Source organism: Choloepus didactylus, chromosome 9 (assembly GCF_015220235.1).
Source record: "Choloepus didactylus isolate mChoDid1 chromosome 9, mChoDid1.pri, whole genome shotgun sequence".
In the NCBI taxonomy this organism is placed as follows: Eukaryota; Metazoa; Chordata; class Mammalia; order Pilosa; family Megalonychidae; genus Choloepus; species Choloepus didactylus.
In genome coordinates, this window is record NC_051315.1 from 115,641,184 (window position 1) to 115,667,696 (window position 26,513).

General features: G+C 38.5%; 1 protein-coding gene across 1 annotated transcript in view; it reads right to left on the reverse strand.

The window, feature by feature from the left end:
• Positions 1 to 26,513, reverse strand: part of FARSB (phenylalanyl-tRNA synthetase subunit beta) — a 99,215-nt gene that overhangs the window by 70,653 nt on the left and 2,049 nt on the right. The window contains 4 exon segments of the mRNA XM_037850233.1: positions 9,355 to 9,470; positions 10,081 to 10,150; positions 22,048 to 22,202; positions 24,009 to 24,064. Of these exon segments, the coding sequence (XP_037706161.1) occupies positions 9,355 to 9,470; positions 10,081 to 10,150; positions 22,048 to 22,202; positions 24,009 to 24,064 (397 nt within the window).

Sequence of the window (26,513 nt, forward strand, 5' to 3'; positions counted from 1 at the left end):
ATGCTCTTTATCATGTTGAGGAAGTTTCCTTCAATTCCTACCTTTTGAAGTGTTTTTATCAAAAAGGGATGTTGGATTTTGTCAAATGCTTTTTCAGCATCTATTGAGATGATCAACTGATTTTTCCCTTTCGAGTTTTTAATGTGTTGTAATACATTGATTGTTTTTCTTATGTTGAACCATCCTTGCATGCCTGGAATGAACCCCACTTGGTCATGGTGTATGATTTTTTTAATGTGTCTTTGGATTCGATTTGCAAGTATTTTGTTGAGGATTTTTGCATCTATATTCATTACGGAGATTGGCCAGTAGTTTTCCTTTTTTGTAGCATCTTTGCCTGGTTTTGGTATTAGATTGATGTTAGCTTCATAAAATGAGTTAGGTAGTGTTCCATTTTCTTCAATGTTTTGAAAGAGTTTGAGTAAGATTGGTGTCAGTTCTTTCTGGAAAGTTTGGTAGAATTCCCCTGTGAAGCCATCTGGCCCTGGGCATTTATTTGTGGGAAGATTTTTGATGACTGATTGGATCTCTTTGCTTGTGATGGGTTGGTTGAGGTCTTCTATTTCTTCTCTGGTCAGTCTAGGTTGTTCATATGTTTCCAGGAAATTGTCCATTTCCTCTACATTATCCAGTTTGTTGCCATACAGTTGTTCATAGTATCCTCTTATAGTTTTTTTAATTTCTTCAGGATCTGCAGTTATGTCACATTTTTCATTCATTATTTTGTTTATATGGGTCTTCTCTCTTTTTGATTTTGTCAGTCTAGCTAGGGGCTTGTCAATCTTGTTGATCTTCTCAAAGAACCAACTTTTGGTGATATTTATCCTATTGTTTTTTTGTTCTCTATGTCATTTATTTCTGCTTTAATCCTTGTTATTTCTTTTCTTCTACTTGGTTTAGGATTGGTTTGCTGTTCATTTTCTAGCTTCTTCAGTTGATCCATTAGTTCTTTGATTTTGGCTCTTTCTTCCTTTTTAATATATGCGTTTAGTGCTATAAATTTCCCCCTTAGCACTGCTTTTGCTGCATCCCATAGGTTTTGGTATGTTGTGTTCTCATTTTCATTCGTCTCTATATATTTAGCAATTTCTCTTGGTATTTCTTCTTTAACCCACTGATTGTTTAGGAGTGTGTTGTTTAACCTCCAGGTATTTGTGAATTTTCTAAGTCTCTGATGGTTATTGACTTCTAATTGTATTCCATTGTGGTCAGAGAATGTGCTTTGAATAATTTCAATCTTTTTAAATTTATTGAGGCTTGTTTTATGTCCCAGCATATGATCTATTCTGGAGAAAGTTCCATGAGCACTAGAAAAGTATGTGTATCCTGGTGATTTGGGATGTAATGTCCTGTATATGTCTGTTAAATCTAATTCATTTATCAGATTGTTTAGGTTTTCAATTTCCTTATTGGTCTTCTGTCTGGTTGATCTATCTATAGGAGAGAGTGACGTGTTGAAGTCTCCCACAATTATTGTGGAAACATCAATTGCTTCCTTTAGTTTTGCCAGTGTTTCTCTCATGTATTTTGTGGCACCTTGATTGGGTGCATAGACATTTACGATTGTTATTTCTTCTTGTTGAATTGCCCCTTTTATTAGTATGTAGTGGCCTTCTTTGTCTCTCAAAACATCCCTGCATTTGAAGTCTATTTTATCTGAGATTAATATTGCTACACCTGCTTTCTTTTGGCTGTAGCTTGCATGAAATATTTTTTTCCATCCTTTCACTTTCAGTTTCTTTGTGTCCCTGTTTCTAAGATGAGTCTCTTGTATGCAACATATTGATGGTTCATTTTTTTTTGATCCATTCTGCGAATCTATATCTTTTAATTGGGGAGTTTAATCCATTTACATTCAACGTTAAAACCGTGAAGGCATTTCTTGAATCAGCCATCTTATCCTTTGGTTTATGTTTGTCATATTTTTCCCGTCTATTAATATCCTTTATTGTACCCATACCGAATCTCTTTAGTACTGAACCTTTCTCCAAGTCTCTCTGTCCTTTCTTTGTTTCTCTGTCTGTAGGGCTCCCTTTAGTATCTCCAGTAGGGCAGGTCTCTTGTTAGCATATTCTCTCAGCATTTGTTTCTCTGTGAAAAATTTGAGCTCTCCCTCAAATTTGAAGGAGAGCTTTGCTGGATAAAGTATTCTTGGCTGGAAATTTTTCTCATTCAGAATTTTAAATATATCGTGCCACTGCCTTCTCGCCTCCATGGTGGCTGCTGAGTAGTCACTACTTAGTCTTATGCTGTTTCCTTTCTATGTGGTGAATTGCTTTTCTCTTGCTGCTTTCAGAACTTGCTCCTTCTCTTCCGTGTTTGACAGTGTGATCAGTATATGTCTTGGAGTGGGTTTATTTGGATTTATTCTATTTGGGGTTCGCTGAACATTTATGATTTGTGTATTTATGTTGTTTAGAAGATTTCGGAAGTTTTCCCCAACAATTTCTTTGAATAATCTTCCTAGACCTTTACCCTTTTCTTCCCCTTCTGGGACACCAATGAGTCTTATATTCAGACGTTTCATATTATCTATCATATCCCTGAGGTCCATTTCGATTTTTTCAATTTTTTTCCCCATTCTTTCTTTTATGCTTTCATTTTCCATTCTGTCATCTTCCAGGTCACTGATTCATTGTTCAACTTCCTCTAGTCTTGTACTATGAGTGTCCAGAATCTTTTTAATTTGGTCAACAGTTTCTTTAATTTCTATAAGATCATCCATTTTTTTATTTAGTCTTGCAATGTCTTCTTTATGCTCTTCTAGGGTCTTCTTGATTTCCTTTATCTCCCGTACTATGGTCTCATTGTTCATCTTTAGTTCTTTGAGTAGCTACTCTAGGTGCTGTGTCTCTTCTGATCTTTTGATTTGGGTGCTTGGGCTTGGGTTATCCATATCGTCTGGTTTTTTCATATGCTTTATAATTTTGTTGTTTTTGGCCTCGTGGCATTTGCTGAACTTCATAGGGTTCTTTTAGGATTTGTAGACCAATTGAAGTCCTTATCTCTAATTTATCAGATCTACAGCTTCGTGGAGTACACTTTCTCTAACTAACCAGCAGGTGGCGTCCACGAGCCACCTGTTCTCCACAAGCCAGTTCTCCCCTGCTTAGCCTTTTTGGTGAGTGGGGGAGTGAGTCTTGTGGGGTCCAATTGGTGTACCAAGCTTGCGTGTGTAGTTGGTGTTGCCTGCCCTGTATATGGGGCGTGTTTCTGGGCAGTCAGGGAGGGGGGGGGTGGCTCTAACAATCAAATTTCCCTGGTGATCCTAGAGTTTTAAGGCTGCTGCAATAGTCTAATCCTTCAGTTCAGTCCTGCCACAGTTTGTCTCTGCCACTGACCCACAAGTCCTTGGTATTGGCGTATGGCTCCTGAGACTTGCAAGTGGGCCACTCTTCCAGGCCGTGCACCCCCTGGTCCTCTGTTGAGGGATGACTATGCTATGTCACAGGTGAGTGCCGTCCCCCCAGGGCAGTTCTGGGCTGCTGGGCTGTGTAGGGAGGCTCCCAGTCTGCTGAAATGACGGCTGAATGGGGCTTTGTTAATTCACACTGCTCTACCTTCCCAACTCTGGGACAATCAGCTGAGGTTGCAGGGAAGGCTAATGTCCACGCCCAGTTTTGTGGTGTGTGCCTGTTATCTGAAGCACTTCCGTCACACTGGGTTGTCTGGGGCAGTTCTGGGCTATGGGGCTGGCGATGGGCAGGAGTGTTTCCTGTCCACCAGAATTATGGCTGTGAGCGGACACCCCCCTTTTCTTGGGAAGTTGTGGTGTTCAGTGAATTTTCTCAGCCACTGGATTATTGCCTTTTGTCTCAGAGCTCTCCTAGTTCTGCTCTTGAGTTGACCTGCCCAAACTGCAGGTGTCTTTGAAGCTTTCTGTATTGGGCTTCTTAGAGTAATTGTTTTAGAAAAAGAAAAAAGGATTAAAAAAAAAAAAAAAAAAAGGGCCCTCCTCAGAGATCTAATGGGTTATTGAAATGCTAAGAGACAAAGCAACCAGGGCCATTAAGGAAAGGTCCACAGGGCAGAGAGATCAGCTTTTCTTCGGGATTTGCATATGCGCCTCAGGGCTGGAGCTCGGGCCTGAGCTCTGCCCTTCCCCCTTCCACGCTCACCAGAACTCCAAAAATCCTCCGCTTTTATTTTGGAGTTTTTCGTGTTGTTTTTTTCTATGCCTGTCTCCTCTCTGCTGGGCTGGCTGTTCTCAGATTCTCTGGTGTCTGGTCTCCGTCTATCTATGGTTGGAGTTTGGATCAGCAGAATGAGTTTCCGACAAGGGCTGCCACTGCAGTTCTCCCTTCTCCTTCCCGGAGCTGACAGCCCCTCCTCCCACGGGACTGAGCCTGGCAGGGAGGGGCGCGGGTCCCCTGGCCGCAAAAACTTACAGATTTCGCTGATCTCAGAAGTTCCACATTTTCATGAGTGTTGTATGAAGTATGCCCAAAGTCAGATTGCTCTGTGGTGTCCAGTCCACGCAGTTCCTGGCTTTCTACCTCCTTTCCTGGAGGAGTAACTAAAACATACAGCTCACCAGTCTGCCATCTTGCCCCCGGTTCCTGAATTGTACTTTGAAAGATATTACCTTTTTGTAACATAAGCAAATATGTTATATTTCACAATAGAAAAATAAGTGAAGCTGTGGAGCTGTAACCCATAGCATTCTTTGAAATTTGCTCTCTAACTATTTATTAAATTGCACTTGGAAGGTTGTCACTTCTTTGTATATGTTATATTCTACAATTAAAAATGACAAAAAATATTAAAAAAAAAAAAAATTCTGAGAGAGAAAAGTTTCCAACCAAGAATATTTTATCCAGCAAAACTCTCCTTCAAATTTGAGGGAGAGCTTAAATTTTTCACAGACAGACAAATGCTGAGAGATTTTGCTAATAAAAGACCTGCCCTACTTCAGATACTAAAGGGAGCCCTACCAATAGAAGAACAAAGAAAGGAGAGAGAGATATAGAGAAATTTAACAGACAATATATAGAACATTACATCCCAAATCACCAGGACACACATTCTTCTCAAGTGATCATGGATCTTTCTCCAGAATAGACCATATGCTGGGACATAAAACAAGCTTCAATAAAATTTAAAATAATTGAATTTATTCAAAGCACATTCTCTGACAATGGAATACAAATAGAAGTCAATAACCATCAGAGACTTAGAAAATTCACAAACACCTGGAGGGCAAAGATGAGGGGGAGATGAAAACATCCCCAGATAATCAAAAGCTGAGGGACTTCATCACCAGTAGATGAGTCCTATAAGAAATGCTAAAGGGAACTGTGCAGACTGAAAGGAAGGGACACTAAACAATTGAATGAAATCACATGAAGAAATAAAGATTTCCAGTAAAGGTTACATGGTAAATATAAATACCAATACTACTGTATTTTTGATTTGTAACTCCACTATTTACTTCCTACAGGATCTAAAATACATAAACTATAATGATAAATCCATGGTTTCTGCTGAGAGATCCGCACATAGTCTTATTAAGCTTCCTTTGTATGTGATGGATTGCTTTTCTCTTGCTGCTTTCAGGATTCTCCCTTTGTCTTTGACATTTGATAATCTGATTATTAAGTGTCTTGGCGTAGGCCTCTTCATATCTCTTCTGTTTGGAGTACGCTGCGCTTCTTGGATCTGTAATTTTATGTCTTTCATGAAATTTTCATTAATTATCTCCTCTATTATTGCTTCTGCCCCCTTTCCCTTCTCTTCTCCTTCTGGGACACCAATGATACGTACATTATTGTACTTTGTTTCATCCTTGAGTTCCCGGAGACGTTGCTCATATTTTTTCATTCTTTTCTCCATCTGCTCCTTTGCATGTAGGCTTTCAGGTGTTTTGTTCTCCAGTTCCTGAGTGTTTTCTTCTGCCTCTTGAGATCTGCTGTTGTATGCTTCCATTGTGTCTTTCGTCTCTTGTGTTGTGCCTTTCATTTCCATAGATTCTACTAGCAGGTTTTTTGAACTTTTGATTTCTGCCATATACATGTCCAGTGCTTCCTTTACAGCCTCTATCTCTTTTGCAATATCTTCTCTAAACTTTTTGAATTGATTTAGCATTAGTTGTTTAAATTCCTGTATCTCAGTTGAAGTGTACGTTTGTTCCTTTGACTGGGCCATAACTTTGTTTTTCTTAGTGTAGGTTGTAATTTTCTGTTGTCTAGGCATGGTTTCCTTGGTTATCCAAATCGGGTTTTCCCAGACCAGAACAGGCTCAGGTCCCAGAGGGAAGAAATATTCAGTATCTGGTTTCCCTGTGGGTGTGTCTTAGAAAATTGCTCCACCCTTTGATGCCTCGGGTCACTGTGCTTTTCTGCCCAGCAGGTGACGCCTGTTAGCCTGTAATTCTTGACTAGTGTGAGGAGGTATGGCCGTGTTCCCCCAGGCTCTGGGGTCTGGTTCTGAATGGAAAGGGCCCCACCCCTTTCCTCCTAGAGAAGACAGACCCCTCAGGTGGAGGTTATTAGCATTTCAATGGTCTCGCTCTCTGCTTGTGGTGTCTCCACCCTTCCCAGAGTCACAGCCCTGGAAACTGAAAATGACTGGGGCTTTCTCCACTGAGCTAAAAAAGAAACAGATAGTCTCCTTCAGACCCAGTCCAAGGCAACCCTCTGGCTCTCCCAGGTCAGTCGTCACCCAAAACCTCTGTCTGTTTTTTGGGGCTGCGTACCTGCAGTGAGCAGTTCACGCTCGCTACTTAAAACCCCAGTCGGATCTCAGCTGAGCTGTATTCATTTGCTGGGAGAGAGCTTCTCTGTGGCACCACGCAGCTCCGCAGCTCGGGCTATGGGGGAGGGAGTCTCCTGATCTGGTTCCGCAGGTTTTACTTTAAATTTGTAATTTTTGACAAGAACTACATAAAGGTGGGGGAATGGAGGAGTATAGGAACACAGTTTATGTGTCTATTGAAGTTAAGTTGGTATCAAAGAAAAACAAAATTGTTATAGATTTAAGAGGTTAAATTTAAGCCCCATGGTAAACACAAAGAAAGTATCAGAGAATATGACCATAGAGATGAAAAGTAGGGTATGGGTTATGAGAAGTGGGGGAAAGGGCAATGGGGAGTTAAGAAATGAGTATAGGGTTTCTGTATGGGGTGAAGGGAAATTTCTAGTAATAGATGGTGGGAAGGTGATGGCATAGCAACATTCTAAATGTGATTAATCCCACTAAGGGAATGCTAGGGAGGGGTTGGAATGGGAAGATTTAGGCTGTATATGTTTCCAAAATTGGGGTGGGGGGGAGATAGTCTAAATAGAGAATGACAATTAAATGCCAAGAATAATCCTGGATGGGATCTGAGGATGGAGGAGAGGAGGCTCAAAGGGACACAGTTGGGACATAAGGGAAAAAAAAAGGAAATACAGAATGTAAGCTTTGTATCAATGTTGAATTTCTTGAACTTCTTATCTGCACTTAATGGGATTGCATAAAAGAATGTTCTTGTTCATGGGAAATGTATTTGTGAATTATATTGTTTGTTCAAGGATGTGTGCAGCTTGCTCTCATATGTTCAGAAGACAGCAACAGATGATGGATGTAGAGAGGGAGGGAGAGAAAGAAAGAAATGGTGGTGTGACAGGATGTTAAAGTCGGTGGATCGGGGTATCGGGGGAGGGGGGTTGGGGTATGCTGGAGTTCTGTGTATGGGGTTTGTATGGTTTTTGCAACTGTTCCTGTAAGTTTGAATTTATTTCCAAATAAAATTAAAAAACAAAAACAAAACAAAACAAAAAACTAAATGATAAATAGGGTGGGATGGGTGGGGGATGGAATGTTTTAGATGTTCTTTTTTACTTTTATTTTTATCTCTTTTGAAATAAGGAAATGTTCAAAAACTGATTCCAGTGATGAATGCACAACTATATGATGGTACTGTGAATAACTGATTGTACATTGTGGAGGATTGTAGCATATGTGAATATATCTCAATAAAACTGTATTAAAAAATTCATATAAAAATTTATATAAAATTAATATAAAATTATATAAATTTATATAAAAATATATAAAATTTATATTTATATATATATGTGTGTGTGTATGTATATATATATATATATATATATATATATATATATATATATGATAAAAAGAAGGAAAAAAATGAGGTATGTCCAAAGCAGATGATCTGGCTCAACCACTTACAAGCTATTCCTATTCTTGTCAGAAATCTCATCTTGTACTTTATTTTGAAAGAATATTTAAGTTCTTATTATTTTGCTTAATAACTAAATATTAGCAAGCTAACAAATACTCTGTTTTATATAAAAGAACTGGAAATAAATGTTATTTGGAATCACAAAAAAATGTTGCATCTACCACTTGGTAGCAGCAAAGATATTTCTGGAAAAAGAGACCTAGTGTGCTTAACCATTGGTCTGATCTTTATTTTTAATTTATTTTAAAACATTTTTCACCACAGAAAAAAATGTACAGGTTTTTCCCTCAACCCTGTTCCTGACCCATCCCATATACATGAGCCCCCCCTACTCCAACATAGTTTACCAAATGGCAATTATTTTAAAATAAAAATTTTTCTCCCTATTTTTATAGTTTATAAGATGTACACAACACCAATCATATCTTTTGATCAGCATGAAACAACAAATGTTGATATATTTCAGGACCAACATTTGACATGTTAGCTAAAGCATGAAGTTTCTTGTTATCAATAAATACACAGTTTCCATTAGGATTTCTAAAATACCAAAATGAGTTCAAGGACTCCCACTGTTACCTTCCTTGATCTCCAGGATTAGAATTATATAGGTTTGAAGATCACTGCCCTAAAGAGAGCGCTACAGAAAAGGATGGATACCAATGTCAAAGATAGAGCAAGTGAAGTCAGTCATTTAAAAATCTGAAATTTAATCTTAGAGATTGCTCTGTCAATTCATAATTGTACTCACTCAAAAAATAAGATGAAGCCAAAAAACTTTTATCATTCTAAAAATGATACAACATACTTCAAATCACCTTGGTTTATATTTAGCATTATAATCCACTACTACAGATTTGAACCAGGGAAAAAAAGAAAACATCTCAGACTAGATATTTATTCTCTATATAGCATTAAAAAGGTATTTCCTGTTTCTCCATGCATACGTAATCTGTAAGTAGTAACAAATATCTATCTGTTAAAACAAATTGAAACACATATTATTAATTTATGAATGCTCTGAAAAAAAGTCTGCATAGGAGGAAGAAAGGAGGGAAGGAGGAAGAGAGGGAAGAAGGGAGGAGGGAGAGAGAGGAAAAGGGAAAAGAGGAAGGGGGAAGGGGAAGAGAGAGGGGAAGGCAGGAAGAAAGGAAGATGCAACCACAAACCTGCAAATATTCTGATGTAATTTCTCCTGAAGTTCAATGAAGCTGTCATATCGGTCTTTAGTAAACTTTATATTCCGGAGAACTGCTGCTACAGCATAAGGACGTATTTTGGCTGTCTGAAATTCATAATACCATTAGAGATGGTAAATATTAAGGACTTTCTTTGTAATAGCATCTTGTGACAGAAAGTTAGATGCACTTTTGACACTGTTACAAATTTTCATTTCCAACAGGTATGTATTTATTCATTTATCGAACAAGTAATAAAATATAGTAGTGAACAAGAGACAGTCAGTCACTATCATCATGGAAATTATATTTCAGTAAGATTTTTGAAAATGTACTAATAATTGATAAAAAAATTAATCTTTAAACAGTTTGCTCATCATTAACATTTTTACCAATATAGAATTTAAGTTTTTCTTTTAAATTTTATTACTGTACCACAAGTTTAGGCAATTATATTCCAAATGTGTTTAAAATAAATATTTGGACATTATATTCCAAAATTACTTGTGGAAAACAGGGGCTTTGTTTCCTTTGTTTGTAAAACAAATTGATAATTTTAAAGAGCCAGAGACAAAATATTAAAACACATCCATTTTAGCAAATGATCAAAGAAAGGTACATATGGGAGAATTTCAGCTTTGTTTCTTTCTCCTCCCTACGATATAGACATAAAAGAGAAATTTTTTAAAAAAGAAAACAAGAATTTATCCTTATTACCTCTTCTGTGATAATTAATTTCTGGGTTTCTCCATTAGGCATTACCCGTTTATAGACTGGGGCCTTTATCCTAAAAGAAAAGTAAAACAAATTTACTCACAATTAATCAAAACAATTAGAAAAAGTAATTATATTCAATACCATGTACAGAAAGTATATAAAACTAACAGAAGTAAGACAATGGATTGGAGTTACAGTGAGTCAAATTTTTTTAGGAGACTATATTAAAAAAAAAAAACTAACAAACTTTCTCACATTTAGAGTTGTCCAAAAATGGTATACATCACTTCTTATCACTGGGATCCCAGCAGAGGCTAGAAAGCCAATAACTAAGCAATTGTTTAAGAGGGCATTTAAACATCACCTCAGGAGCTGGATTAGATTACCGTTAAGTTCTATCCCAACCATGAGATTCTGAGCTACTAAGAAAAAGGGTGTTTATTAAAAACACAGATTCTCAGGTCCTATTCAGACCTACTAAATTGGGATATACAAGGGAAAGCCCTAGTACATAACACACTTTGAAGGCATCTCCAGGCAATTCTTATCAACAGGAAAGGATGGGAACTACTATTTTAAGGCAGTGCTTCTCAAACTTCAAAGTGCTTACAGTCAGAGGCTGGGCAAGATGGCGGACTGGTGAGCTGTATGTTTTAGTTACTCCTCCAGGAAAGGAGGTAGAAAGCCAGGAACTGCGTGGACTGGACACCACAGAGCAATCTGACTTTGTGCATACTTCATACAACACTCATGAAAACGTGGAACTGCTGAGATCAGCGAAATCTGTAAGTTTTTGCGGCCAGGGGACCTGCGCCCCTCCCTGCCAGGCTCAGTCCTGTGGGAGGAGGAGCTGTCAGCTCCGGGAAGGAGAAGGGAGAACTGCAGTGGCAGCCCTTATCAGAAACTCATTCTACTGATCCAAACTCCAACCATAGATAGACTGAGACCAGACACCAGAGAATCTGAGAGCAGCCAGCCCCGCAGAGAGGAGACAGGCATAGAAAAAAAACACCACGAAAAACTCCAAAATAAAAGCGGAGGATTTTTGGAGTTCTGGTGAACATAGAAAGGGGAAGGGCAGAGCTCAGGCCCTGAGGCGCATATGCAAATCCCGAAGAAAAGCTGATCTCTCTGCCCTGTGGACTTTTCCTTAATAGCCCTGGTTGCTTTGTCTCTTAGCATTTCAATAACCCATTAGATCTCTGAGGAGGGCCCTTTTTTTTTTTTTTTTTTTTAATCCTTTTTTCTTTTTCTAAAACAAGTACTCTAAGAAGCCCAATACAGAAAGCTTCAAAGACTTGCAATTTGGGCAGGTCAAGTCAAGAGCAGAACTAAGAGAGCTCTGAGACAAAAGGCAATAATCCAGTGGCTGAGAAAATTCACTAAACACCACAACTTCCCAAGAAAAGGGGGGTGTCCGCTCACAGCCACCATCCTGGTGGACAGGAAACATTCCTGCCCATCGCCAGCCCCATAGCCCAGAGCTGCCCCAGACAACCCAGGGTGACGGAAGTGCTTCACATAACAGGCACACACCACAAAACTGGGCGTGGACATAAGCCTTCCCTGCAACCTCAGCTGATTGTCCCAGAGTTGGGAAGGTGGAGCAGTGTGAATTAACAAAGCCCCATTCAGCCATCATTTCAGCAGACTGGGAGCCTCCCTACACAGCCCAGCAGCCCAGAACTGCACTGGGGGGACGGCACTCATCTGTGACATAGCATAGTCATCCCTCAAAAGAGGACCTGGGGTGCACAGCCTGGAAGAGGGGCCCACTTGCAAGTCTCAGGAGCCACACGCCAATACCAAGGACTTGTGGGTCAGTGGCAGAGACAAACTGTGGCAGGACTGAACTGAAGGATTAGACTATTGCAGCAGCCTTAAAACTCTAGGATCACCAGGGAGATTGGATTGTTAGGGCCACCCTCCCATCCCTGACTGCCCAGAAACACGCCCCATATACAGGGCAGGCAACACCAACTACACACGCAAGCTTGGTACACCAATTGGACCCCACAAGACTCATTCCCCCACTCACCAAAAAGGCTAAGCAGGGGAGAACTGGCTTGTGGAGAACAGGTGGCTCGTGGACGCCACCTGCTGGTTAGTTAGAGAAAGTGTACTCCACGAAGCTGTAGATCTGATAAATTAGAGATAAGGACTTCAATTGGTCTACAAATCCTAAAAGAACCCTATGAAGTTCAGCAAATGCCACGAGGCCAAAAACAACAGAAAATTATAAAGCATATGAAAAAACCAGACGATATGGATAACCCAAGCCCAAGCACCCAAATCAAAAGATCAGAAGAGACACAGCACCTAGAGCAGCTACTCAAAGAACTAAAGATGAACAATGAGACCATAGTACGGGAGACAAAGGAAATCAAGAAAACCCTAGAAGAGCATAAAGAAGACATTGCAAGACCAAATTAAAAAATGGATGATCTTATGGAAATTAAAGAAACTGTTGACCAAATTAAAAAGATTCTGGACACTCACAGTACAAGACTAGAGGAAGTTGAACAACGAATCAGTGACCTGGAAGATGACAGAATGGAAAATGAAAGCATAAAAGAAAGAATGGGGAAAAAAATTGAAAAAATCGAAATGGACCTCAGGGATATGATAGATAATATGAAACGTCCGAATATAAGACTCATTGGTGTTCCAGAAGGGGAAGAAAAGGGTAAAGGTCTAGGAAGAGTATTCAAAGAAATTGTTGGGGAAAACTTCCCAAATCTTCTAAACAACATAAATACACAAATCATAAATGCTCAGCGAACTCCAAATAGAATAAATCCAAATAAACCCACTCCGAGACATATACTGATCACACTGTCAAACACGGAAGAGAAGGAGCAAGCTCTGAAAGCAGGAAGAGAAAAGCAATTCACCACATACAAAGGAAACAAAATAAGACTAAGTAGTGACTACTCAGCAGCCACCATGGAGGCAAAAAGGCAGTGGCACGATATATTTAAAATTCTGAATGAGAAAAATTTCCAACCAAGAATACTTTATCCAGCAAAGCTCTCCTTCAAATTTGAGGGAGAGCTTAAATTTTTCACAGACAAACAAATGCTGAGAGAATTTGCTAACAAGAGACCTGCCCTACTGGAGATACTAAAGGGAGCCCTACAGACAGAGAAACAAAGACAGGACAGAGAGACTTGGAGAAAGGTTCAGTACTAAAGAGATTCGGTATGGGTACAATAAAGGATATTAATAGACAGAGGGGAAAAATATGACAAACATAAATCATAGGATAAGATGGCTGATTCAAGAAATGCCTTCACAGTTATAACGTTGAATGTAAATGGATTAAACTCCCCAATTAAAAGATATAGATTCGCAGAATGGATCAAAAAAAATGAACCATCAATATGTTGCATACAAGAGACTCATCTTAGACACAGGGACACAAAGAAACTGAAAGTGAAAGGATGGAAAAAAATATTTCATGCAAGCTACAGCCAAAAGAAAGCAGGTGTAGCAATATTAATCTCAGATAAAATAGACTTTAAATGCAGGGATGTTTTGAGAGACAAAGAAGGCCACTACATACTAATAAAAGGGGCAATTCAACAAGAAGAAATAACAATCGTAAATGTCTATGCACCCAATCAAGGTGCCACAAAATACATGAGAGAAACACTGGCAAAACTAAAGGAAGCAATTGATGTTTCCACAATAATTGTGGGAGACTTCAACACATCACTCTCTCCTATAGATAGATCAACCAGACAGAAGACCAATAAGGAAACTGAAAACCTAAACAATCTGATAAATGAATTAGATTTAACAGACATATACAGGACATTACATCCCAAATCACCAGGATACACATACTTTTCTAGTGCTCATGGAACTTTCTCCAGAATAGATCATATGCTGGGACATAAAACAAGCCTCAATAAATTTAAAAAGATTGAAATTATTCAAAGCACATTCTCTGACCACAATGGAATATAATTAGAAGTCAATAACCATCAGAGACTTAGAAAATTCACAAATACCTGGAGGTTAAACAACACACTCCTAAACAATCAGTGGGTTAAAGAAGAAATAGCAAGAGAAATTGCTAAATATATAGAGACGAATGAAAATGAGAACACAACATACCAAAACCTATGGGATGCAGCAAAAGCAGTGCTAAGGGGGAAATTTATAGCACTAAACGCATATATTAAAAAGGAAGAAAGAGCCAAAATCAAAGAACTAATGGATCAACTGAAGAAGCTAGAAAATGAACAGCAAACCAATCCTAAACCAAGTAGAAGAAAAGAAATAACAAGGATTAAAGCAGAAATAAATGACATAGAGAACAAAAAAACAATAGAGAGGATAAATATCACCAAAAGTTGGTTCTTTGAGAAGATCAACAAGATTGACAAGCCCCTAGCTAGACTGACAAAATCAAAAAGAGAGAAGACCCATATAAACAAAATAATGAATGAAAAAGGTGACATAACTGCAGATCCTGAAGAAATTAAAAAAACTATAAGAGGATATTATGAACAACTGTATGGCAACAAACTGGATAATGTAGAGGAAATGGACAATTTCCTGGAAACATATGAACAACCTAGACTGACCAGAGAAGAAATAGAAGACCTCAACCAACCCATCACAAGCAAAGAGATCCAATCAGTCATCAAAAATCTTCCCACAAATAAATGCCCAGGGCCAGATGGCTTCACAGGGGAATTCTACCAAACTTTCCAGAAAGAACTGACACCAATCTTACTCAAACTCTTTCAAAACACTGAAGAAAATGGAACACTACCTAACTCATTTTATGAAGCTAACATCAATCTAATACCAAAACCAGGCAAAGATGCTACAAAAAAGGAAAACTACCAGCCAATCTCCCTAATGAATATAGATGCAAAAATCCTCAACAAAATACTTGCAAATCGAATCCAAAGACACATTAAAAAAATCATACACCATGACCAAGTGGGGTTCATTCCAGGCATGCAAGGATGGTTCAATATAAGAAAATCAATCAATGTATTACAACACATTAACAAGTCAAAAGGGAAAAATCAATTGATCATCTCAATAGATGCTGAAAAAGCATTTGACAAAATCCAACATCCCTTTTTGATAAAAACACTTCAAAAGGCAGGAATTGAAGGAAACTTCCTCAACATGATAAAGAGCATATATGAAAAACCCACAGCCAGCATAGTACTCAATGGTGAGAGACTGAAAGCCTTCCCTTTAAGATCAGGAACAAGACAAGGATGCCCGCTGTCACCGCTGTTATTCAACATTGTGCTGGAAGTGCTAGCCAGGGCAATCCGGCAAGACAAAGAAATAAAAGGCATCCAAATTGGAAAAGAAGAAGTAAAACTCTCATTGTTTGCAGATGATATGATCTTATATCTAGAAAACCCTGAGAAATCGACGATACAGCTACTAGAGCTAATAAACAAATTTAGCAAAGTAGCGGGATACAAGGTTAATGCACATAAGTCAGTAATGTTTCTATATGCTAGAAATGAACAAACTGAAGAGACACTCAAGAAAAAGATACCATTTTCAATAGCAACTAAAAAAATCAAGTACCTAGGAATAAACTTAACCAAAGATGTAAAAGACCTATACAAAGAAAACTACAGAACTCTACTAAAAGAAATAGAAGGGGACCTTAAAAGATGGAAAAATATTCCATGTTCATGGATAGGAAGGCTAAATGTCATTAAGATGTCAATTCTACCCAAACTCATCTACAGATTCAATGCAATCCCAATCAAAATTCCAACAACCTACTTTGCAGACTTGGAAAAGCTAGTTATCAAATTTATTTGGAAAGGGAAGATGCCTCGAATTGCTAAAGACATTCTAAAAAAGAAAAACGAAGTGGGAGGACTTACACTCCCTGACTTTGAAGCTTATTATAAAGCCACAGTTGCCAAAACAGCATGGTACTGGCACAAAGATAGACATATAGATCAATGGAATCGAATTGAGAATTCAGAGATAGACCCTCAGATCTATGGCCGACTGATCTTTGATAAGGCCCCCAAAGTCACTGAACTGAGTCATAATGGTCTTTTCAACAAATGGGGCTGGGAGAGTTGCATATCCATATCCAAAAGAATGAAAGAGGACCCCTACCTCACCCCCTACACAAAAATTAACTCAAAATGGACCAAAGATCTCAATATAAAAGAAAGTACCATAAAACTCCTAGAAGATAATGTAGGAAAACATCTTCAAGACCTTGTATTAGGCCGCCACTTCCTAGACTTTACACCCAAAGCACAAGCAACAAAAGAGAAAATAGATAATGGGAACTCCTCAAGCTTAGAAGTTTCTGCACCTCAAAGGAATTTCTCAAAAAGGTAAAGAGGCAGCCAACTCAATGGGAAAAAATTTTTGGAAACCATGTATCTGACAAAAGACTGATATCTTGCATATATAAAGAAATCCTACAACTCAATGACAATAGTACAGACGGCCCAATTATAAAATGGGCAAAAGATATGAAAAGACAGTTCTCTGAAGAGGAAATACAAATGGCCAAGAAACACATGAAAAAATGTTCAACTTCACTAGCTATTAGAGAGATGCAAATTAAGACCACAATGAGATACCATCTAACACCGGTTAGAATGGCTGCCATTAAACAAACAGGAAACTACAAATGCTGGAGGGGATGTGGAGAAATTGGAACTCTTATTCATTGTTGGTGGGACTGTATAATGGTTCAGCCACTCTGGAAGTCAGTCTGGCAGTTCCTTAGAAAACTAGATATAGAGTTACCATTCGATCCAGCGATTGCACTTCTCGGTATATACCCGGAAGGTCGGAAAGCAGTGACACGAACAGATATCTGCATGCCAATGTTCATAGCAGCATTATTCACAATTGCCAAGAGATGGAAACAACCCAAATGTCCTTCAACAGATGAGTGGATAAATAAAATGTGGTATATACACACGATGGAATACTACGCGGCAGTAAGAAGGAACGATCTCGTGAAACATATGACAACATGGATGAACCTTGAAGACATAATGCTGAGCGAAATAAGCCAGGCACAAAAAGAGAAATATTATATGCTACCACTAATGTGAACTTTGAAAAATGTAAAACAAATGGTTTATAATGTAGAATGTAGGGAAACTAGCAATAGAGAGCAATTAAGGAAGGGGGAACAATAATCCAAGAAGAACAGATAAGCTATTTAACGTTCCGGGGATGCCCAGGAATGACTATGGTCTGTTAATTTCTGATGGATATAGTAGGAACAAGTTCACAGAAATGTTGCTATATTAGGTAACTTTCTTGGGGTAAAGTAGGAACATGTTGGAAGTTAAGCAGTTATCTTAGGTTAGTTGTCTTTTTCTTACTCCCTTGTTATGATCTCTCTGAAATGTTCTTTTATTGTATGTTTGTTTTCTTTTTAACTTTTTTTTCATACAGTTGATTTTAAAAAAGAAGGGAAAGTTAAAAAAAGAAAAAAAGAAAAACAAGAAAAAAAAAAAGATGTAGTGCCCCCTTGAGGAGCCTGTGGAGAATGCAGGGGTGTTCGCCTGCCCCACCTCGATGATTGCTAGCATGGCCGCAGACATGGGGGACTGGTGGTTTGATGGGTTGAGCCCTCTACCATAAGTTTTACCCTTGGGAAGACGGTTGCTGCAAAGGAGAGGCTAGGCCTCCCTATGGTTGTGCCTAAGAGCCTCCTCCCGAATGCCTCTTTGTTGCTCAGATGTGGCCCTCTCTCTCTGGCTAAGCCAACTTGAAAGGTGAAATCACTGCCCTCCCCCCTACGTGGGATCAGACACCCAGGGGAGTGAATCTCCCTGGCAACGTGGAATATGACTCCTGGGGAGGAATGCAGACCTGGCATCGTGGGACGCAGAACATCTTCTTGACCAAAAGGGGGATGTGAAAGGAAATGAAATAAGCTTCAGTGGCAGAGAGATTCCAAAAGGAGCTGAGAGGTCACTCTGGTGGGCACTCTTATGCACACTTTAGACAACTCTTTTTAGGTTCCAAAGAATTGGGGTAGCTGGTGGTGGATACCTGAAACTATCAAACTACAACCCAGAACCCATGAATCTCGAAGACAGTTGTATAAAAATGTAGCTTATGAGGGGTGACAATGGGATTGGGAAAGCCATAAGGACCACACTCCACTTTGTCTAGTTTATGGATGGATGAGTAGAAAAATAGGGGAAGGAAACAAACAGACAAAGGTACCCAGTGTTCTTTTTTACTTCAATTTTTCTTTTTCAGTTTAATTATTATTCTTGTTATTTTTGTGTGTGTGCTAATGAAGGTGTCAGGGATTGATTTGGGTGATGAATGTACAACTATGTAATGGTACTGTAAACAATCGAAAGTACGATTTGTTTTGTATGACTGCTTGGTATGTGAATGTATCTCAATAAAATGAAGATAAAAAAACAAACAAAAAAATAAATAGATGGAGAGATGCATATAAAAGTAATATACATAGACCTAATTATGTCTCTGGGTGGTGTTTATTTTCTTCTCTTTCCCAAGCTCTATTTTCTATTTTTCTGCAATAAACATGTATTGCTCTGAGGAAAAAAAAATAAAAAACAAAGTGCTTACAGTCAACTAGGGATTTTGTTAAACCACAAATTCTGATTCAGTAGATCTTGGATGGAGGCTGAGATTCTGCATTTCTAACAAGCTCCCAGGTGATGCAGACACTTCTGGTCTACATACCACAGTTTGATTTTTGTTTTGTTTTATTGTCATTGCTTTATTAAAAACATTAGGTATTCTGCAAGGTATAACTGTCTAATTATAAGAGTATATAGCAGTCTTCCTCTAGTTTAAAAGAAATATACTTCCCTCTTTTTCAAAAAGGTAATGCGACATACAAATTCTTACTGCTGGATTAAGTGGGATTCCAACTGCTAACATGGGATAGAAGTTCATTCTTTCATGATTCCTCAAGGCATTTTTCCTAGTTTTATTGAAAAATAGCCTTCCTTCATTTCTACCTGCCTTGTTTTTTGTTTTTTAACATTTTTTATTGTGAAATATAACATATGCAGAAAAGTGATAAATTTCAAAGTACAGTTTGACAATTAGTTATAGAGTAAATTTTCAAAGTACAGTATGGGTTACAGTTCCACAATTTCAGGTATTTCCTTCCTTCTGACTGTTCCAATACACTAGAAACTAAAAAAACAAAAACAAACAAAAAAACCTATATAATGATTCAGTAGTCATAATCATTTGTTGAATCGTAACTCCTCTGTTACAACTCCTCCCTCTCATTTTGAGCATTCTCTCAATTTTTAGGTATATTTGGGCAATGACCATTCTAACTTCTTCATGTTGAAAAGAGGTGTCAACATTATGGGATAGGGGAATGCAACTGGTTGATGTTCTGGGAGAGACTGTTACCTGTAACTTTCAGGGCTTATCTGGCATAGGAACAATCTGGAGGTTTAGTTTCTGAAAAATAAACTTAATGAGTAAAATTTTATGGAGTCTTAGATAGAGCCCTAGGTTTTCTTTAGGGTTTTCAGGAATACTGTTGGTTGGGGCTTGGCATACCACAGTAATTTGTAATACCTGGCTAAAGCTTGGAAAAGAATAACCTCCAGAATGACCTCGACCCTATTTGAAATCTCTCAGCCACTGAAACCTTATTTTGTTACATTTCTTTTCCCCCTTTTGGTCAAGAAGGCGTTGTCAATCCCATGATGCCAGGGCCAGGCTCGTCCCTGGGAATTATGTCCCAGGTTGCCAGGGGGGCTTGACCCCTGCAAGTCATGTCCCATAGAGTGGGAAGAGTAATGAGTTTATTTGCAGAGTTTAACTCAGAGAGAGACCACATCTGAGAAAACAAAAGAGGTTCTCTGGGGGTGACTGTTAGGTGTGTTTATAAGTAGGCTTAGCTTTACAAAAAAGTTTCATAAGGGCCAGCCTCAAGATCGAGGGCTTGGCTTATTAAATTGGGAGTCCCCAGTGCTTGAGAGAATATAAGGAATTTCCCAAATAGGGAAGTTTAATAGTTCCATATTTTTCTTCTGATCCCTCAAGGGACTTTACAAATACTTTTTTTATTTTCTGCTCAAAATACTCTGGAATGTATCAGGTATTACATTAAGCTACACAGATTCACCAGATCTCATTCCGTATTCTAGGCTCCACGTACTTAGGTTGTTTAATTAAACTGGCCAGACAGGTTAAGTTAGATAGTGTGCTACAGAGTAGCAAAGGTGTTTTTTTTTTAAATACAGTTGTGAGATATATTCACATACCATACAGTCACCCACAGTGTAAAATCAATTATTCATAGGACCATCATATAGTTGTGCATTCATCACCGGAATCAATTTTTGAACAATTTCCTAACTCCAAAAAAAATAAAAATAAAAGTAAAAAAGAACACCCAAAACATTCCATCCCACCCTATTTTTCATTTAGTTTTTGTCCCTGTTTTTCTACTCATCTGTCCATATACTGGATAAAGGGAGCATGAGCCAGCAGGTTTTCACAATCACACAGTCATTCCAGGTAAGCTACGAAGTTATGCAATTGCCTTCAAGAATCAAGGCTACTGGGATGCAGTTCAACAGTTTCAGGTATTTCCTTCTAGCTATTCCAATACACTAAAAACTAAAGAGGAATATCTATATAGTGCATAAGAATGCCCTCCAGAGTGACCTCTCAACTCCATTTTAAATCTCTCAAACACTGAAACTTTATTTTGTTTCATTTCACTTCCCCCTTTTGGTCAAGAAGAATTTCTCAATCCCACGATGCCGGGTCCACTGCTGGGTCCATGCTCATCCCCGGGAATCATGTCCCATGTTGCCAGGGAGATTCCCACCCCTGGAGTCATGTCCCAAGTAGTGGGAAGGGCAGTGAGTTCACCTGCCACGTGGGCTTAGAGAGAGCGAGAGAGGGCCACATCTGAGCAACAAAGAGTTTCTCTGGGGGAGACTCTTAGGCACAATTATAAGTGGGCTTAGCCTTTCTTTGTAGCAAAGGTTTTAAGCCATTTTTCTAAAGTTGTATGACCATAAAAATCATACGAAGTGCCTGTTAAAAACAGATTCTGATCAGGCAGGTTTGGGAGACATAACTTTAAATAAGGGATTATCCCTGACCCAAAATATAAGCATCTGATTGTGATTCATGAAACCAACTGGGTCAACCCCCAAATTTAACCAATCTCAACCAAATGCCCAATCGTCACCCTTTCACCAACCCCCATCACTCATTTAAAGCCTCATAGTTTCAGGGTCCAAACTATCAGTTGAAGCTCTTATGTATTTTTTGCAGCTGATCAGGGAATGTATAAATAATCAAACCCTCCAAAAAATTATTTTCTGAAAGCTGTTGTTTCATCTCCTTTTCACTTTACATATTCATCATCTTACATACTCACCACACGAAGAGTTATAACGTACCTTTAAAACTTCTTCAGTATATATTTGGAGATCGAAACTGGAGAGACCGATTAACTTGGTAAAGATCATACCATCATTATAAGATCTTTTTCCCAATTAGGAAGCTCCACTCCTGAGCTTCCTTAGCATTCTTAAGATAACAGCACATAAAATTTTGCCATCTCTACTTTTCTTCCCAACCATCAACAAACCCAATGAACTATTCATTCCAACTGGATTACTGAGGGGAATCACACAAATCTGCCAAATATATATATATATTTAATTTAGGAATTCATAAAATCATTAACCATGCCAGTTTTAAAATATGCTCCAAAAAGTGAAAGGCTATGACTCAATATTCAGGCAAATTTTCACACAGCTACAATCCACATGAGTCTCATCCTCCAAACATCCTTTCTGATCTATGCAGAACTAAAACTATGTACCTGTCCAAAATATTTTTTTTTCCTTAAAAACTTGAATAGGGTTGCTGAAAATAACAGGGATTAAAGAAAGAAAAAAGAAACACAGCTTAGCAAAGTATTTAATGAACATGCTTCTTTACCTTTCTTTGAAGACTTGAAGTCCTCGGACCAATCCTTCCAGACACAGGAGATCATATCTATTGGCAGGGACATCAATTTTGTAAAGAACTATATCAGAGGCCCCCTTTGCCTTTTCATTTCCTTGTTCCTTACTTATAATTTCCTTCTCAGAAGTCTAAAATGAGACCAAAAAAAAAATAATAATAATAATAAAATCAAATTTTAACTCTTTAAAAAGTAGTTGTCAGTTCTATAAGGCAGTAACTACATTATGCATGTTTTTTCTGCAACAAAAACATTAGTTTGAAAATACTGAATGTTGTAATCATAACAAATAGAAAAGATTTCCACTTTTACTTAGTTTAGACAAAAGCTAATTCTCCTTTCCCCCTGGGCTCCTGGAAACCTCTAATATACTTTCTGTCTCTATAAATTTGCTTATTCTAGACATTATTTTTAAAAATATTTTAATCATTACACAATAACCAGAAGATAAGGAAAGTGTGCCACAATAATTTTAATAAACAATTTCTTTAAAAATATGTGAGATAATTTTCCAAGGAGATCAATGTATACAGTAATGAGTTAGGAATGAATTGATGTGGGCTAAATAGGCATGGGGGAAGCAGACAAAGAAGAGGGAAGTAGCAGGCAGCTGCAGGACAAGGAGAGAGGAGCAAGGAGACAGAGCAACTCTGGTGGTTGAGGCAATGTTTCCACTCTTCCCAGGTCCTTTTCATGGTTATATGCAAAACGGCAGCTCACTGTCAGGGAGCTCACTGTAATTTGGGGGTTATTTAAGGTATTACACCTATTTGAATAGCATTTAGCTTGATAACTGAAGTGACTGCATGTAGAATAAGGCATGAATTTCTTTTTTTTTTTATCTTCATTTTACTGAGATATATTCACATACCACGCAGTCATACAAAACAAATCGTACTTTCGATTGTTCACAGTACCATTACATAGTTGTACATTCATCACCTAAATCAATCCCTGACACCTTCATTAGCACACACACAAAAATAACAAGAATAATAATTAAACTGAAAAAGAAAAATTGAAGTAAAAAAGAACACTGGGTACCTTTGTCTGTTTGTTTCCTTCCCCTATTTTTCTACTCATCCATCCATAAACTAGACAAAGTGGAGTGTGGTCCTTATGGCTTTCCCAATCCCATTGTCACCCCTCATAAGCTACATTTTTATACAACTGTCTTCGAGATTCATGGGTTCTGGGTTGTAGTTTGATAGTTTCAGGTATCCACCACCAGCTACCCCAATTCTTTAGAACCTAAAAAGGGTTGTCTAAAGGGTGCTTAAGAGTGCCCACCAGAGTGACCTCTCGGCTCCTTTTGGAATCTCTCTGCCACTGAAGCTTATTTCATTTCCTTTCACATCCCCCTTTTGGTCAAGAAGATGTTCTGCGTCCCACGATGCCAGGTCTGCATTCCTCCCCAGGAGTCATATTCCACGTTGCCAGGGAGATTCACTCCCCTGGGTGTCTGATCCCACGTAGGGGGGAGGGCAGTGATTTCACCTTTCAAGTTGGCTTAGCCAGAGAGAGAGGGCCACATCTGAGCAACAAAGAGGCATTCGGGAGGAGGCTCTTAGGCACAACCATAGGGAGGCCTAGCCTCTCCTTTGCAGCAACCGTCTTCCCAAGGGTAAAACCTATGGTAGAGGGCTCAACCCATCAAACCACCAGTCCCCTATGTCTGTGGTCATGTTAGCAACCATGGAGGTGGGGTAGGCGAATACCCCTGCATGGCATGAATTTCTTTTGAGACTTTAATCAATGTAACAGCCAGTCTTAGAACTGGAGCTTAATCCCCTGACCATAAAACACAGAAATCACCACAGCCCATGAGTGTATCATCTCGTTCTAACTCTAACAAAGGTAAACTATAGTAAACCTCTGAAAAGTGATAGTTCATACATAGATTATTTGAAAAATAAAACAAACATTCAATACATACAATTTCATCAAGTTCCAGACCAAATTCAAAACATAGTTCATCAAATTCTTCGTTGGCTAGAAAAATAAAAGATAACTATTAATTTTAATCTGTTCACTATAATGAAAATATACAAATCGTATTCTCCTATTCATTGCCTGATACCAATCATACTAAATATTGGGCAACAAGTACCACTATTTAAAAACAAAATCTTGACCAAAAAAAAAAAGAAAGAAAGAAAAGAAAGGAAAAGAAAAACTATTAGTCTATACCAGTATCAATTACAGAATTAGGTTACCTGCACTCGGAATTTTCCATTTACTTAAAAGAAAAACAACCTGTTCAGTAGGGATTTAAGAAAAGAGTAAGCCGCAAACTGAAGAACTAACATAATGGAATAATATCATATAAATTTTATCATTTAAAATTCTCTGAAGTTCTGACACTTGGCTTTGGAGCAAACCAATCAGAGTTTGAATTCTGACTTTGGCACTTACTAGTTCCTAGAGCTTGGCACCTTATGTAAACTTTCTGAGCCTCATCCTGTAAGTGGCATTTTATAGCCATTTATTTATAGTATGGAACTGTTGGGAAAATTTACATGAGATTGCACAGATAATAGTTCCGAAACAGTAGATAAGTAATAGTTAATAGTTCTCTTCCTTGTTTTTAAATTACATTTAACTTTGTATTGCTATGATAGATACAGCGTTTCCAGGGTTTTCCTGCTACCAAAAACTGAACACAAACCATATCATTACTAGTATATTCTAGTGAAAAGCTGAACTTAAGATTCCTTATCCTGACATTGAACTTTGACTCAATTTAACAAACATTTATTGGGCACCTTTTATATGCTAGGCACAGAATTAGGTGCCAGTGCTGCAAAGATAAATAAAACACAATTCCTGCTTTAACTACTTCTTACTCTAGTAAAGAAACCAGACATGCAAATAAATATGTTAAGTGCAATGTACAGGGGTGGCACAAAGGAAGTAATCAGCTCCACTTAGGGTCATCTAAGGCTTCACAGAAAGGATGAATTCATTAGGCAGAAATTGTGGGGAGGGTGGTGGACAATATGATGGAGTGAAGTAGATAGAAGCCAACTCATGATATGCCGGAGGATTTACACTGTCCTGCAGGGATTGGGGAGTTACACTGAAGGGAGTTTCAGTTGGGCAAAAACATTATTAGCTCTGCATTTTAGAGAGATTGCAGACTGGTTGTAGGGTAGAAGATGAATTGGAGCAGGGAGCAGGTGAGATATAGCGAGGGCTTGATTTAAAGCAGCAGCAGTGAGTACAGGGAAGGACTGAATATGAGAAATGTTAAAGAAGCAGAATCCATAAGACTCAATGACTGACTCAGAGAGGGGAAAAAGCACCATGAACCAAGAGCTGAAAGGGCAGGGCTGAGAGCCATTTGCTAGCTGAATTTCAGAACTGCCATGGACCAGTGACTCCTTTCTGTCTCCCATTTTCCCCCACTTTGAGCAGGAATGCCTATAGAGGTTATTCGATTCCTGTCCCCATCATGTAGGGGATAGAAAACCTGTCTCTTTAGTTTTGCAGGTCAAGACTAACTATACTCAATTAGCTATATTTAAGGAACTACATCTGAAGAACCTCATCTGCATCTGGACCTGATTTAAATGATGAGATTCTGGACTGTTAAGCTGCTGCTCTGCTGTAATGGGATGGAACTTCTGGGGGCCCTGGGAAGGGGTGAGTATATTTTGCATTTACAAGGACCATGAATCACTGGGGACCAGAGAGTGGGCTGTGCTAGCCAGCCTCCAAGGTGGCCCCCAATATTCGCCTCCTGGTTGGTATTCACACACTTGTATAGCCCTCTCCCACGCTGTACCAAGATTGGCCTGTGTGACCAACAGCATATAGCAGAAGTGATGGTATATCACTTCTGAGATGTCATGTAGAAACTTCAGCTTTTGTACCTGAGCACTCTCTTGCTTGCCCGCTTTTTCTGGAATCTCTTACTCTGGAGGAAACATGCTATCAGCAACCCTATGGAGATGCCAGTGTGAGAGGAACTAAAGCCTCTGACCAAAAAACGGGGAAGGAACTGAGGCCTGTCAATACCACATAAGTAAGTTTGGAACACATTCCCCAGCCCCAGTTGGGCCTTGAGAGGACTACAGGTTCTGCCTGCTTGAACACAACCTGGGGAAGAGACCCAGAGCCAAAACCACTCTATTAAACCACTTCCCAAAACTGCATGAGATAATAAATGTTTGTTGTTTTAAGCTGATATATTTTGGGATAATTTGTTACATAGCAATAAGATAATTAAATGGTTACTAACAAAATTGTATGGAACTATTAAAATGCTACAGTGAATCTTAATTATCATATTATTTGTTTTGTTCCTTTCAGCTATACTTCATGTGCTAAGAAGCAGGGAGGAACCAACAATAAAAGCATGATTAATAATTTCCTCTAACAAAAATGGCACACCTACTATCTCTATCTTAGGATTTGTATGATGAACACACACAGCTCT